The 15,995-nt window shown below is 32.3% G+C and overlaps 2 protein-coding genes across 6 annotated transcripts in view; both read right to left on the reverse strand.

Moving 5' to 3' along the window:
* Nucleotides 1–4,802: 4,802 nt before the first annotated feature.
* On the reverse strand, nucleotides 4,803–10,761 carry LOC135835313 (uncharacterized). Of its 5 annotated transcripts, XM_065349504.1 has the most exons (8): nucleotides 9,818–10,761; nucleotides 8,909–8,974; nucleotides 8,082–8,194; nucleotides 6,144–7,353; nucleotides 5,917–5,994; nucleotides 5,647–5,715; nucleotides 5,462–5,503; nucleotides 4,803–5,237 (listed from the first exon to the last, which is right to left on the reverse strand). In XM_065349504.1, exons 4-8 carry the CDS (start codon nucleotides 6,202–6,204, stop codon nucleotides 5,146–5,148), a joined length of 342 nt encoding a protein of 113 aa, XP_065205576.1. In that variant the 5' UTR covers nucleotides 6,205–7,353; nucleotides 8,082–8,194; nucleotides 8,909–8,974; nucleotides 9,818–10,761; the 3' UTR covers nucleotides 4,803–5,145. The 5 variants fall into 5 exon arrangements, 3 of the variants coding, with proteins under 3 accessions (XP_065205576.1, XP_065205575.1, XP_065205577.1); XR_010556862.1 differs by lacking the exon at nucleotides 6,144–7,353; XR_010556861.1 differs by having other exon boundaries at nucleotides 5,647–5,809; nucleotides 6,144–8,194.
* A 1,511-nt stretch (nucleotides 10,762–12,272) lies between these two features.
* Nucleotides 12,273–15,995, reverse strand: part of LOC135834046 (sushi, von Willebrand factor type A, EGF and pentraxin domain-containing protein 1-like) — a 73,023-nt gene continuing 69,300 nt past the window's right edge. The window contains exons 20-24 of the mRNA XM_065347885.1: nucleotides 14,654–14,805; nucleotides 14,387–14,560; nucleotides 13,359–13,538; nucleotides 13,083–13,256; nucleotides 12,273–12,935 (exon numbers count right to left, since the gene is read on the reverse strand). Coding sequence (XP_065203957.1) covers nucleotides 12,709–12,935; nucleotides 13,083–13,256; nucleotides 13,359–13,538; nucleotides 14,387–14,560; nucleotides 14,654–14,805 — 907 coding nt within the window. The 3' untranslated portion in view covers nucleotides 12,273–12,708. The remainder of the gene's footprint in view (nucleotides 12,936–13,082; nucleotides 13,257–13,358; nucleotides 13,539–14,386; nucleotides 14,561–14,653; nucleotides 14,806–15,995) is intronic.

Here is a 15,995-nt window from a genome sequence, read left to right on the forward strand (position 1 = left end):
TTCTAAAATAGACATGGTCAGGTTAAGGATAACAACCTTACCGACGCGACATTACAAGAATTTAGGGATGACCTCATTTCTATTTTATTTTTCACTTCTTTTATTTTGTTACAAACATCAAACTATTCGTGCTGAGGAATATTAATGATCCTAAACGTCGGCACAAAAACATATGTAGTATTGTACAAACACAAAAGATGTGGTGGTTTTTATCCTGCACTTCTTGGTAAAATGAAAAAAAAAAAAAAAAAAAAAAAAAACGTTATAGCTTGTAAATCTCGTAGGTTTTAAAGTGTCAACTTCGCTATAAAGCGTTAATGGACCGCTACCTATTAGAGATTTTGACGAAAACCTTACGTTGGAATAGCTATTGCTATTGTCTTTTGTGTGGGGTATCCATATCCATTACATACGTGTATTTCATCCCACAAAGCCAAATTTTAGGAGTTGAATTTCATTTTTATGTCGGAGAGTTAATTTGAATGCAAAAAATTAAAATGTGAAATATGAAAAAAAAAATCACTGGTAAATTCGTGAGCATTTCGATGGCAAATTCAACAGTATTTTTTTTTTCATTTCTATAGGGTGCAGTTGAAAGTGAAAAAAAATGCACATGCTACTACCTATTCAAAAGTGATTTTGCAACCTATCAAGACGATTTCATAAAATATTTTAAAAAGTGAAAAGAAGAATAAAAATTATTAATATCAATCAAATCCCGAAAATCATGACACAATTTCGTTCATTCTCGTTGAAATATTATAATTTTTCGCGAAATTTTAACAACTTTTGACAGGTTGCAAGTTACGAGTATGTACTTTTGAACAATTCTACTAACAAGGGAGGTGTCTGTGACCCAATGGTCAGGGAGCCCAACCTGAAAAAAATGTATGAGGGAGGTTGAAATTGGGGACCCGGCCCAAAAGTTACTATATGTAGTCCTCTTTCCAGAAATGCCACTCTGGCAATTCGCAGGTGGGGCTTTCAGGCACAGCAAAAGCTCAAAGTTCACAATTTTTATGAACTTTCAACTTGGAAAGTTTTATGGCTGAACCTGAGGGATTCTTATAGGATTTTTCACGCTGAATTCAAATATGCCGGTCTGCCAACCCCTAAGTGTTCCCAAAGGGGTGCCAGACTGGGTTAAAAGGGTAAAAATTGCAAAAAATGCTAATTTTTCAATAAATTTTTGTAAAAATCCAATAGAAGACAAATTGTGGCGAATTTTCGAAGAATTTTTCGCGCTGAATCCAAACTTGCCAGTCTGCTAACCCCTAAGTGCCTCCAAAGGGGTGCCAGACTACTTTAAAGGGGTGAAAAAGGCAAAATATTGAGGTTTTTCACGTCTTAGGCGCATAAACATAGCATTATTTGGTACCTAATTATTTTATTCGATTGTGGTTTGCGAGCACATTTTTGAAAAGAGCATGAAATTCTTGTAGACATCCATACGCGAGGTATCCCCACAACAATTTTGAACCCCTTCTTCTCATATTTACCACTCGATATGTCGTTTTTCAACTTATTTTATGATTTTTAACAATGGAGATTTCGCGAGGTACAATTTTAGTAGCACGTTTTTTGGATGTATTTTCAACTGTAGAAGGATCATATATTTTTTTCAAAATTTTTGTTTTGGTGGGCCGCGATGAAAAATTGATATATGTAATAAGTCTTAGAGGGAGTGAAATAGGAATTTTGGAGAAAGTATTAGTAAGTAGGATGTTATTTCCGAATGATTCAATACCGTAGAGCACGAATATAACCAAACGATTTTCGGCTATAGTTTACACGCATCTAATCTCCTCCAGAGCCTTCAACCCCCCCTCCCCGCTACAGTTTTTACTATTTTTGAAATAGATTTACTTTGAGGTTTTGTTTTACACACCATATCGAGGGGTAAAATATATGAGAAGAAGGGGTTCAAAATTGTTGTGGGGATACCTCGCGTATGGATGTCTACAAGAATTTCATGCTCTTTTCAAAAATGTGCTCGCAAACCACATTCGAATAAAATAATTAGGTACTAAATAATGCTATGTTTATGCCTAACATGTGAAAAACATCAATATTTTGCCTTTTTCGCCCCTTTAAAGTAGTCTGGCACCCCTTTGGAGGCACTTAGGGGTTAGCAGACTGGCATATTTGGATTCAGCGCGAAAAATTCTTCGAAAATTCGCCACAATTTGTCTTTTATTGGATTTTTACAAAAATTTATTGAAAAATTACAGCATTTTTTGCAATTTTTACCCTTTTAACCCAGTCTGGCACCCCTTTGGGAACACTTAGGGGTTGGCAGACCGGCATATTTGAATTCAGCGTGAAAAATCCTACATATAAGAATCCCTCGGGTTCAGCCATGAAACTTTCCAAGTTGAAAGTTCATAAAAATTATGAACTTTGAGCTTTCGCTGTGCTTAAAAGCCCCACTTGCGAATTGCCAGAGTGGCATTTCTGGAAAGAGGACTACATTGTATAGTAACTTATGGGCCGGGCCCCCAATTTCAACCCCCCTCGTACATTTTTTCAGGTTGGGCTCCTGGACTTATTACATAGAGGACATCAAATATAGCCTAACCCTAAATTTTCACCTGCTGAAGTTACATTTCGATTTTTAGAATGATTTTTCGATTTTTACATACAGTATCGTGCAAATTAAGCAGAATCGCGATATTACACTGTTTTTCAAAACCTCGGTTGTCATGTTTACTTTGGTGGGCTTTTATCAGTTTTTGGAAAAAATTTTTTCTGGTTCAAACACAACAAAATTTTCTTGGAGGATGGGTAGAGCTTCCACCAACAATAATTTTTTTTTCAAAATTGAGGAGCTCATTGCAAAAGTAGCCCTTGTCACATGAACCTATGCAATCTCTAAAGCTCTCCCTTGAGCGTACCCAGTATCATGAATGTGAACTCTATAAAGCAATTCCTCTCAGGGCTACTCAGGGTAGACCAACTTGACGGTCATTTCATCATTACAACATGATCTCCGCAGTTGGCAATAGGTGCAATCGAGTGAAAAGGGTCTAAAAGTTCATGTGACAAGGGCTACTTTTGCAATGAGCTCCTCAATTGTTAAACAGTATTATTCTACCGTGGTTTTGATAAATAGTGTAACATCGCGATTTTGCTGCCGTCCTAAGTAATTTGCGTAGTACTGTGACAATCTTGAAAAACTCAGCAGAAATAGTTGGCCCTGGTCGCATATCTAATTGTAACTCCTGATATTATTTGGGCATTGAAAGATACGTAGAGACTCGCCCGCAGTGAAATTTTCACCTGGTGAAACAGATTTCACTTTCATTCGTCCAGGGCGATTTTTCGATTCTCAAAATTGCAATCTGAAAAACAAAAACAAAAACACTGAACGGCTAAAATATCACCTTCAGCAGATGAAAATTTCACCATAGGCTAGTCTCATCGTATGTAGTAAAGTGTCAAAATAATACGGGAGCTTTAGATATGCAGCCTAGGCCGTCTATTTTTTGGACAATTTTTCAAAATTGCAATGTAAATATCGAAAAATCGCCGACAAAAAAACATACAGTATTGTGCATGAAGTCATGAACATAAAAGATCGTAATTTTTACCTACCAATTCTCGGAAAATAATTTTAAAACACATTACGGCTTGTAAATCTTGTCGATTTATACGTATATGTTAATTTCATTATGAACAGTCTGAAAGGACCGCTTGTCTAAAGTCCTCTGTGAGACATTCAGAAAAATAATAGGCGTTAAGCGCATGATCCGCCTCAGGTAATATGAATTAGGCAACCATTCGTACTAATTCGTAACCACAGTAAACATAGCAAAATAATACGGCACCTACCCGCACTTGCAAGTAAACCAGTACTAAACTTGTTTCTTAGGATTACGAATACGCGCAGTGGTAATTTTCGAACCTTCACAACGGGCCACACTGGCATACGTACACTCCCTTCCGCCTCACACCCACCCTAGTCACCGTGTCCTATAGTCACCTGGTTATTCGATAGAATCAGATACTCTCCATCATTTTTTTATCACAGGCAGGGTGTTTGTGAATTTTGTTGGATTGCGAGAGACGTAACGGCGACGTTCTGTTTTGAAAAGTGAAATCTACCGAAACGAAATTGTTTCAAATGATTTTTAAATTAATTTAATTTAATTTGTTAGTAATTATTTTATTTTATTATTTTTCAATGATTTTCACTTCACATTAACATTAAATATCTTGGACTTATCCGCTTTACATAAATAAATTCTTTCATTTCTTTCTTGATCATTCTTGATTCTTGACATGAACAATTATTGAACATGAACATGAACTCAACAATCATGAACTGTTGTGTTGTCTTTTCAACGTTCAACATCAAAAGTACTTACTGTATTACATTCACAATTTTGAAAAGGTATGGTACCTAAACAGATGAAGAGAAAGCTCACAAGATTGAGTTCAGAGTTGAGTTCATTTCATTTCATTTTGAGATGAATCTATTCCCTGTTTTGATGGGATTACCTACTTACCGAATACCAAGTATCTCTATCAAATCACAATCAGGAGTCTTCAAGTTCAATCTTCACTAATAGAACTTCTTCGAATAATAATAATTAGCCTATGTCATAATTTGTGTAGAAATAGAAATAACACTTCAGATTCATAAAATCGGAGCTACATGGTAATTTTTGAAATGAAATTACATTACCTGTTGACAAACTGAATTTTTCATAATCGTGATGGATAGAAAAGGTAAAAGTTCATGGGTATTTAGTATTTTTACAACACAAAGTCAAGAATGTGTGTACAACAATAATTTGAAATTAAAAATCGAAATAGGTGCAAATATATTTTATAAAAATTGTCCAGTTCACTTACTTACATTCACCAAGGTAATTTTAATGAACTTATCAGTGTAAGATTTTAACCTACTTAGGTAATGTAGTTTCTCAGTAAATTTAGTACATTACTAACTAGGTACCTACCGATACTTACGTAATAATATTGACAGAAAATTTGCTTAGAATTGAATTAGGTAAGGTAAAAAATTACCTACGAAGCTAATTTTAGAAATAAGATTATCTAACATAAAACAAATGCAAGTTGATGAGTACCTATACCTATAGACAGTTGGATTATTAGTTCTCATCTATGAGGAACTAAACATTATGCACTTTTAACGGGTTCAGGTTTATAGTTGATTAACTGTCCCAATGGGGCGTGTCCTTCAATAGGTTGAGACTCAGACTCAGCTTCAACTACAAATCAAGTAGGTAAACGAATTAAGTGATTTATCAAAAGCCAATAATAGGTACCAAAATTAAAATATGTACAAGTGTTGGCAAGAACTTGAAGGCAATACAGAGATTGTAGAAGCATGAAATCCAAAATGAGTAGGTAAATGTACTTATCGCAGCTAATTTTTAATAACTATCATCAATTTGGCAAGGAGATGTTAAGAAAAAAAAATTGCATTACTTACCTGAGAACGGCTCATCTAGGAAACTCTGCAGGGTTTTGTGACCTGGAATTACAACAAATTGATCAGAAATTTTGTCAAAAAAAAAACAAAAACGCAGCGCAGGCAGTTTTTAAAATGAAATAACTGTGCTTCTGCCAATTTGCATGAGAAAATATTTAACGCGCTGGAAAATTTTAAAAACTTACCAGGGTGGGGCTCTTTTAGAAGTTGCCCTAGTGATTTTTTGCCAAGGGTAGGAGATTGAGGTTCAGTTTCTGCAACAAAGTATGCAGCTATGAAAATTGAAAATTAGACAATGACGCTAGTAGGTAGGTATGTATGTAGGTAGTAGGTAAACTGCAAATGTACCTAATGCACGGAGGAAAAAATCCAAAAAGTAAACAATTTTCAGTCAAAATAATGAAATCTTATGTTTTTATTTTTGATTAACAAAATGTATGAAAGAACATACTTACGTGCAGGTGAAGTATGAATAGGACCTTCTGTAGGAGACTGATTGTGAGTGAGTGTAGGACATTGATGTTTTTGAATGCCTGAAAATACATAGGTATGTACATAGCTGGAAATTACTCTCAAAATCAAGGGATTCACATCAATAAGTACATATAATATACAGACATTTATGTACTTATTATTATTATTAGGAAAAAAAAACAGAGAAAAACTCACGCACAATACGTACTTATTATCAAAATGATGAAGAAGATTTTCAGTGTAATAGATAAGACACGTGTCAAATTCATTATTATTAGGTATTAAAATTGGTTTTTCTTTTTCGTTTTCCGCGCAGAATTTTGAAAAAATGAATATAATTTTTGTGAGCTCCTAGAGTCGAAAAATCGATAGTAAGACAACGAGAAATGCAACGACTACGATTTTCGTAGTCAGTAAGATAATATTAAAACAGATCTATCAACAATAAAACACACATTAACGCCGATTATTTTTCAAAAATTTATTGGTAAGAAACACAACTATAAATTGCACTTTAAAAAAACATATCATGTGCTACGAAACGAAATGAATTAATACTGCCATCATAGTGTTCAGGATTTATTTCAAAAATTTCAACTTGTAACGAGTCTACGTTTTTTGATAGGTACCTACACACTTCGGTATTCGAGAAACGTCGCAAGAACGAATTTGAAGCGTATGTAATTCATGTCGAGAGAGACATTTGAACATCAAAATTGAACAGAGTTCACAATCACTTTTCTATTTCCGAAGAAAATTTTAAAAATATAAGATCTTTGCTGAACAAGAGTTGTAAAACAATTTTATTTCGAGATTAAAATGTTTAGATTTTCTAACGTTTGTGGTTAACAACTTTTGCACTGAATAACGCTTCAACATCATTTCTCGCCCCCACCCCACCCCCCTCCGGAAAGGAGAAAACTTTAAATAAATCCTCTTCTCTTGTAAAAACTCTAATTGTATTAGTAGGTAGGTCTAAGTGGTACTAGGTACCTAGACCTACGAATGTGAAATAAGAGAAGAAATGCTCGAATTCAAGTCTGTGACCCAAGTTTTGTTTACCCAATTTTTTGAAGTTATTTCGTAGGTTTCGTAGACCAAAGCTAAATATCTTTGTCGATTGCCCGTATGGTGTTTGACTCTGGTAAAGATTCATTTACTTACTTAAATGTAGCCTACGAATTTTTTAATTTAATTCAGTTCTTACCCTACTTTCTAAATCGGGTTGATTTTACTTGTCAATCGGTCATCGTATTTAAAATAACTACCCACTCGTATCGTATTTAGGATTTTTGAATTTAAAAAAATCTTGAATTAGAATAGGTATAGGTACTAAAATGCAGAAAGAATAACTACGACTTGAAAATTTTTAAAATTACAATTTATTTTTATAAACGGGCCTTAATCCGGCAATTCAACTGAAATAAAATATTTAAAATTAAAATAAACGATGTATACCTACTTACCACAAATTAATTTACTCATATTCGTTTAATTTGAAATAAATTAGTCTAATTGGTATTTGGTAGGGGCAAATGTTGCATTACGACACATGATACACTCGAGTTCAGGGGTGTAAAAACTGATTAAATATGTACAAGTCGCTTTCAGTTTTATTTTGCCCCTTACAATTATTCAAGCTGCAGACATACTTACTTACAAGTACAGAACAACAATATTCGAAGATTTTTTTCGCGATTTTATGTAATTTCAAAACATTTTAAAAAGTTTTTCATGCACTTTTAACAAAAATTGTTGTAATTTTTTACATCAGTTCAACACGTTTTCAACACTTTTTCATCCATATGGCAAATTTTTCTGAATTTTCATAACTTTTTGATAATTTTCCAACATTTTAATGTTTTTTTGAGAGCTTTAATATCATCTGAATGGTTTTCGAGTGGACATACTTTCATATGAAAATTTATGTTGTAATGTACACACACTTTTTTAGAATTAAAATGGTGTCTGGTGAGGCCCCCAGCAACCATTTTTTTAATGTTCAAAAAATCATTTTAAAACTACGTACTTCACTATGCAACATTTGCTCCTAGATATTTAAATATAAATTAACTGTAGATATAATACATAATATGTAGGTATGAAATAAGACAATGAATAGCAACCCACTAGAATACCTACATACCTACATAAGAGATTAACTATCTTAGGTAGTCATGTCTGTGGCTAGTGTAGAATCTGATCTGAATCGTACATTCTTTTTTTCTGCCTTTTTCTCCCTCGCTGCCGCCTGCTCAGCTGTAAAAAATAATGATATATTTTATCATAAGTAGGCACCTACTCGTACATCAACGAAAAAATAGAAGATAATATCCATAGCATTTTTTGCACTCTTCTCATAGAAAAAGTGAATCAAGCTTCTATAGGTACACTCTTTAAGGCGAAGAAAATTCAAAGTTGAGAAGAATAGAATTATTGTAATAGCAATTTTTTTTTCAACAGTGGCTTCACTTAGGGATTCATACTTGGCATTCTTTTTTTTTTTTTGATCTAGAGGTACCAGATTTTTTACTCAACTCGCAAAAAAGAAAAATACCCCCCTTAAAGGTCAACATTCTTTTTAATCCACTCTACAGGGTGTCCAGAAATATCGAGTACCCCTAAAAAAGTTTTAAGTTTTTCATTAAAAATATAGGTTGGCAACGTGAAATAGATGCATATGATTGGTGGAATTTTATCTGTCCAGTCCAACAACCAATCATGTGCTATCATTATTATTATTCACTGTGACTAACCAAAGTATTTAGTAGAAAACTTTTTTAGGGGTACTCGATGTTTCTGACCACCCTGTATAATTGAAATATGTACCTACTTTCAATAATTATTTTTTAAAAAGTGATTCGAAGGAACGTGGTCAATTTAATTAAAAATTTTGAATACGTAACTACCTAGTTGAAAAAAAATGCCCAAAAATGTGATTTTAAATTTCGAAAACAAAAGTACTATATTTACCAGCTTCCTCTTCCGCTAGGTACTCGCCCAATGTCTTGCCCCTCGTGCATTGGCTACCTTGGACATCTGAAAATTACGGAAAATTACTCACAATAGTCACGACTGCATTTTGAAAAATGAAACCAAACTTTTAAACATTTCATTAAAAATAAAAACTCACATATCATCGAAATGATGACCAAGATGTAGAAAATCTTGGACAGTACGCCTATTAAATACATTTTTATTTTTTGGTACCTGGGTACTTTTAACAAAGATTGAAATTTACTTAAATTTTCGTGTTTAAAAAGTCAACTGTATTACATGTAAGACGATAAAGCAATAGTAAAAATTCCAAATTATTTGTGTATTTATAAGCGAATCTGTTCATAAATGAGCACCTATCATGCATACGTATACTAAGCTAGGTATATCTATTCTTCATAGACGATATCATAAATCATTTTTGTTTGATTCAAATAACATACGTAGACGTACTTATAGGTACCAAAATGAAATAAATATCTATTACTTAATAGGTATAGGTAAAACTCTCAGTACCGCACTGTTTTCAGAGCGGTATTGTTACACTTTACCGGCTACTTTCAGCAGTACGGTACTGACGCGAGTTTATCAGTGACACAACCGTAATATCAACAATACCTATATGTGAGTATGCATAAAATGGCGATTAGTGAATCTTTATAACATTTTTCAGACGTTTTTGAGCGAATCTATTCTAACTGAACTACTAAATTAAATATTCTTCTGTACTTTCAATACTATGATTAAGGGTTTTGGCCAGTTCATTCCTCATATTCGTACATATTCGATGAAATTTAGTTTCAACTTTCAAAAGATATCAAGTTACGTTGTTAAATTCTTTTATGAATAATTTTTTCAAAGTAAGAACATCATAGACCACAGTACCTGTTGATAATTCCTTGGGAGAGTTGATTTACAAACAAAACACACATTGAGAATGATCAAGTGAAGTGTAACTAATTTCGAGAATAAACAGTAATACATAATATGAGTACATAAGTACTTTGGTAAAATTCACATCACTTTGTTATCATCACATTATAAACAAAACAAAATTCATTTTCTGATAGATAGAAATTGAACACCCACGATTTATTTCAAAACTAAACGAACTAAACGAAGTAAAATTCACTCAAAGAAGTAAGAAATCACATGTACGTAAATCTGTAATCTACTTTCAGCCAGTTCATTCGAAGGTATTCGATGAAATTTAGTTTCAAAAGATATCAAGTAACCATGTTTTAAAATTCTTTTTTGAAGAATAAATTGTATGTACGAGTACATAACTATGTACTTCAGTAAAATTCACACCACTTTGTTATCATCACTTCACATTTTAGATGTAAATACTAAAAATCGAAATTGATTTTGTGAATAAATAAACTAAAACAAAACGGAATTCATTTTCTGATAGATAAAAATCAAACACCCATTGCTTTATTTCAAAATTAAAGGAATAAGAAGAAAAAAATTCATATTCAAGAAATCAAAATCACTATCACATGTACGTTATCTTTTCTATCTACTGAAAAGCACGCTTCGAATGTAAAGCAGGGTTGCCATTTAGATGAATAATTAAAGAACTACAATTGTAATTTTTTTTACATTTTTGTGTAATTTTGTACGCATAGTGACTTAAAGACAACTGCCTTGTTTTAAACAGTGAGGCACTGAGAGCTTTACCTATACTAATTAAGTAAAACATATTACTCAACGATTCGGCAAATGTACGTGAACACCAACTCGTGTGCTTTGCAACGCTCGCCTTCGGCTCGCGCTGCAAAAATCACACTCGTTGGTATTCACGCACTTTACCGAACAGTTAAGTAATATACTAATTTTTGATCGCCAGATATTGAAAAAATACGAGTACGAAATTTACTTTAGAACTTCTTTATCCTCCAAAAAAGTCTCCAAAAAATAATCATACACCCGTCTTCATTGAGGGGGGGGGGGCTTTGATTTGAAGCTGAATGCACAAATTATAAAACAAATTATTCAACAATTTTAGCGATAAAATGCAGTACCTAATATAATCTTGAAAACCGCCTTTTAGCTCAACCAAAGTTTCAAGTTTTTTCCTAAGAAGTCAAAATCGTGAGAATGTTGGGTCTGTGTCTACCCCAATTTTCAATTGGTGGCCATTTTGAACATTTTCGAATAATCTTTCTACCCGTAAAAAATGACTGAGGAATAATATTTGATTTTTAATAATATGTACTTCAAAAAAAAACTAATACCTGCCCTGCCTACTTTTAAATTAAAAAAAAAAAAAAATGTTGGTTCAATATCAAAAGTTGGAAATTTACAATTGGAATCATCTCTCAAGTTAATTTTTCCGGGTTCAAAAATCTCTAAAAATTGGAACATTATAGAACTTAAATCCGTCCAAGGTCCATAGCAAAGCAAGGCAAAAAACTGTGATATGAGGAGTTGAATTTCCTAAAAATTTCAATTCTAAAAAAAAGTGAGCAAATTCACTCGATTGAAATGAAGGTAAGTTTGGTGACCACCAAGAGAGCTTTTTTGCTTAGATGCAACTATTCAAATTTTCATTTTTTTCGTTGCAAAGAAATAAAATACTCTTTTGAAAATAAGTAATCTTCAAAATCACTACCCTCTAAAATCTACCAGTCTTGATAGCTGCCTGTTAATGCAACCTATACTAGTCAATATTTACACTTGCTTCAAATTATTTTTAAAATGTTTCATACGCATTACAATATAAACCTGTCAATAATAATGTTTTTTCCGCTGTGATTTATGTGAATTATGTAGATTTGTACCTACTATACTTGCTACCTGCCTACGCCATGAGTGAAACATATGCGATTAATGCGACGTGATTCAGATGTTTTCTGAAAATTTTCCTACGTAAGTATCGAAGTTTCTAAAAATTGATTTGAAGGTGAAAAACAGAAGTGTGATAAAAAATTATTAAAAAGAAAAAAAGAAACCTTACTTCGTCAAACGATCATTTATGAAGGACTCGTGTGTTGAAAAAAATGCGTTAAATAAAATCGCCACTTTAAAAATAATGAATTACAATTTCATCGTCAAGTAAGAGTCAAGCCTACGATGGGTGTAATAATCATGTAATTACAAACACCCAAATAACAACAACAACAACAAAAATTGGCTAATTTTAAATCGCTGATTACGAATTTCAGCTCAACATTTAGTTTTTAAGTTCACTTTGTAAGATATGAGATATATTTTCCTTTTTTCTAAATAAAGTAATCATCACCTAATATCAATAAATTGATCCTTCGCCTCTTCGATTATTTATCAAAGTACTTAACAAAACAATCCTCATTTTAAAAAAATAATATTTCACAAATTAAAAACTAAATGAAAAATTTATTGTCAATAATGAACAATTCTATAATATAAGTAGGTACAAATACAAATACATGTATCGTAGGTATGCTCGAACGCCATAATTAACATTGAATTAATAAAATTAATTATCCTCCGCAAAATGGTACCATCGGAGAACCCCCTTTTGAAACAATTTACTCAAAACAGAATTTTTTTAAGCAGCGTAATGTTTATAATACAAAAAAACCTACATTTATACGTGTAATTTACTCATTAAATCTTTAACAATTTTTCATTTATTAATAAACACAAGAGGAATATAACAAAACAAAACAAAAAAAAAGGTAGAATAACATATTGAAAAAAGGAAACAAAAAAATTAAAAAAAAACAAAAACAAAATGTCACATAATACTGATATTATGTTATATGTATAGGATATAAAAAATATTTTAGCTAGTTTCTCGCGTGGGTGATATTATAACGTATCGAATCGGCTGGAATGCATGCTGGTATCGTATTAGACCATTTGCCATTTGGCAAACAATGCAGTACAGCGGAGCCTTGCAGAACTAGACCCTCTTCGCAAGTGAACGTGATCACTTCTCCGATAGTGTAGTAGAATTTAACATACGACATACGACCACTGATCACAGTACCTGGATAAGAACAGGCTTGGATACCTGCGAATAAATTAAACACAACGATGTAATGAAAACGATCAGTTTTTAATAATTATAAAAATAATGTAAAATATAATGTTGACTGGGTTAGAGTACCATTTCGAGCTCTTTTTACCCATCTATACATACAGGCTTTCGTCCACTTACATAAAGGTATAGGAGAAGACCATTGGCCGTTTTCTTGACATTCAATTTCGTACTGGCCATCCAATACGTAATTAGGTTGGCAATTAAATTGAATTATCTCTCTGGGCTTATATTTTTTCCGTTGGCTTAGGGTGTAACCGTGTGTTAGATACCCTGACCAGTCACAAAATACTTCTACAACAGAGCGATTACACACAGTTTGAGTGACCCCCTCGAGCTAATGGTGCTCAGACCACAGTCAACGGGTCCCTGAACATAAACTATGCAGACACGTACCTGAACACGTAGGGAATGGTTGACTCCAAGATCCATTTTGTAGACAAGTCGAATGTATGGGACCGTGAAGACCGTACCCTTGGATACAACTGAACATCGCTTGTCCACCGACAATACGGTTTAATACGGCTACCCGAAGGTTCGCGTCTGTTAAATTATTCAGCTCTGGGCATTGAACAGCTGTAAAAAAAAACAAAATTTTATTGTTTAAAATTTAAGATTACAGAAACATAAAATTATTACAAAGAGGAAGGTATCGTAATCGATTGAAAATTTTTTGGACCGGTCATTTAAAAATATGAAAGAGCATCCAAAAATACACTACTAGGTCAATTTTCCAAATGCTGAATTTAATATGTCAATTTTTAGAGAATTTTTCAAAAATTGAATTTGAGCCATTTTTCATGAAAAAAAAAACAGAATTTCACAGAATTGAGGTAGAAAGCTGAAATTTGGTTTCAATTCCATTTTTGACCTCCAAAATCGATTGCTGATGATTTCGGTCGTTTTAGAGTCTCCAGTGGATTTTTGGATTTTTTAATTTTGGAAAAATTGCCATACCTATAACGAGAAAAAAAGTTTGAATTTTTTTATACCTCATTTTAGACTTTGAAAATTATTTGGCAGTCTTTTTGAGCTATCTGGAGAGTTCAGGAAGATTTCTGAATTTTACAATTCTTGAAAAAATCAATAAGTAAACAGAACATGGATTTGAAGTGATAGAAAAGTATTTTGAAAATTTCCACCTTAATCGATCCAAATCGTCATAAAGAAGATGAATTAAAGTTCACAGGTTCTAAAATTTGTTTTGGTAATTGTTACGACAATTTTTTAGCGGTCGAAAGCAGGGCAGAAATAAATGTTCAGCGTTTTAATTGATTTAGATCAAATTCTGATTCATTTAAAGAAAATGTGCTAAATTTAAATTTTTTAAAATTTGTAAAAAAATTGTAAAATGAAATCCAACATCTGAAATTTGACCTGATGGAGTGTTTTCAAATACTCTTCCAACGTGATGAACAACTTACTCTCACAAGTTGGTATAATAGCACTCCAGTTCCCTGAAGGCAGGCAAACCACGAAGTCTTCTCCGGAAAGAGCATTACCATTAGAACACGAGAACTGCACTTCGGTATTCATTTTCGTATCCTTGGTACTCATAATTAGACCTTTTTTCGATGGCACTGCTGGACAATGAACAGCTACAGAAAAAAAAAGAAACAATTCTTCGTAAAAAATCATATTGAGAAGAAGGGAAAGGACCATAACGTAAGAGGTGGATGTTGCAATTTCACCTTTGACAACTATTTCCACCGAATGTGTATGTCTTGTAGGAGTTATGCATGAAAATAATCCAGAGTCGTCTTGAACAGCGTGATAAATGCTTAAACGATATTCTAACTGGTTGTCTCGATTTGGATCTGTTGTCCAGCCTTGGGGATATTCCCTGTACAAAAATAGATATTTTAAAATGATCAATAAAATTTCAAAAAATTCATATTGTCGAAAAATAATTTCAAAAATACTCGTATTTGAAAATTAAAGTAATCGAATCGCATAACACATGAATTTCTAGGGGGAAAAGTAGGAACCTAGTGGTATTGATTCAAAATTCATGAATCCGTTTCATTTTCACTAAAATAACCTAATAAGCGAAAAATATCATCTTGAAAATTGAAAATAATTAAAAGTGAGAATAAAAAATTTGAAGAGTTACAGAAAAAACAATGCAATGTTGTGGTGATGAGAGATACTTAAAGGGTAAAGGGGTTGCTAAAGAACTCTCGATCGGTGGCGATACTTCAATTGTTCAAAATTTAGCATTAATTGGATAATTTTTCAGAAGGACGAAGAAGAGATCAGAAGATATCGTTTATCAACACATTGAAAACAATTCTTAAAACGATTAAATCGTTGTAAAAGCACTAAGCAGTTTTGAAAACCACTCAAAATACGTAATCTAAACAGCACTAAAAATGGTATAATATCATTTTAAAATGTTGTAATAATTGCTAAAATATCGTTTTTTTGTTTTTTTTTTTAATTTTGGAAAAATATTTTTGAAAGTTTTTCAACGGTATTGAAAATTTTTAAAAATTGTTTCCAAACTATAGTGAAAAAAAAGAACATGAAAATTGTCCAAAATTAAGTAAAATCGATAAAAAAAAATCCAGATAGAAACTTGCTCAAATATGTACAAATATCAAAAAAATCGCTGAAACTTTTACAGAAATATTTCAAAATTTACATGAAAATTATTAAAATGCAGTAAAAGTGCATAAAATACCACCTAAAAATTTCGAAAATAGGTACTATAAAAACACTTGAACGTGTAAAAAGATCGGAAACTCGTCCAAAAGTCAAAAAAAGTTGCTAAAAATAATAGTAAAAGTTCCTCAAGTATTACAAAAATTAAAGTTGAAATCCCACGAAAGTGCTTGAACCATCATTTTGAATTTTCTAAAATATAATTTGAAAAAGTTCCAAAAACATTCAAAATACAATAAAAAATTTCACAGCTACAAAAAAAATTGTATAAAAACCGTTAAAAATGCTTAAAAAAATCTAAAAGTATTATAAAAATTCTCCACATTAAGTAGGTACAACAATTTATAATGAAAAGTTATACTTTTACGA

Source organism: Planococcus citri, chromosome 2 (genome assembly GCF_950023065.1).
Source record: "Planococcus citri chromosome 2, ihPlaCitr1.1, whole genome shotgun sequence".
NCBI lineage: Eukaryota > Metazoa > Arthropoda > Insecta > Hemiptera > Pseudococcidae > Planococcus > Planococcus citri.

What these genes read in the sequence shown, in the direction of transcription:
- LOC135835313 (XM_065349504.1), bottom strand. Translation starts at nt 6,204, where the DNA reads ATGAATTTGACACGTGTCTTATCTATTACACTGAAAATCTTCTTCATC. An exon ending in CTTCATCATTTTGATAATAA is followed by an intron (nt 5,995 to 6,143) that starts GTACGTATTGTG and finishes ATGTATTTTCAG; the next exon opens with GCATTCAAAAACATCAATGT. An exon ending in CCTAGATGAGCCGTTCTCAG is followed by an intron (nt 5,238 to 5,461) that starts GTAAGTAATGCA and finishes CTTGATTTGTAG; the next exon opens with TTGAAGCTGAGTCTGAGTCT.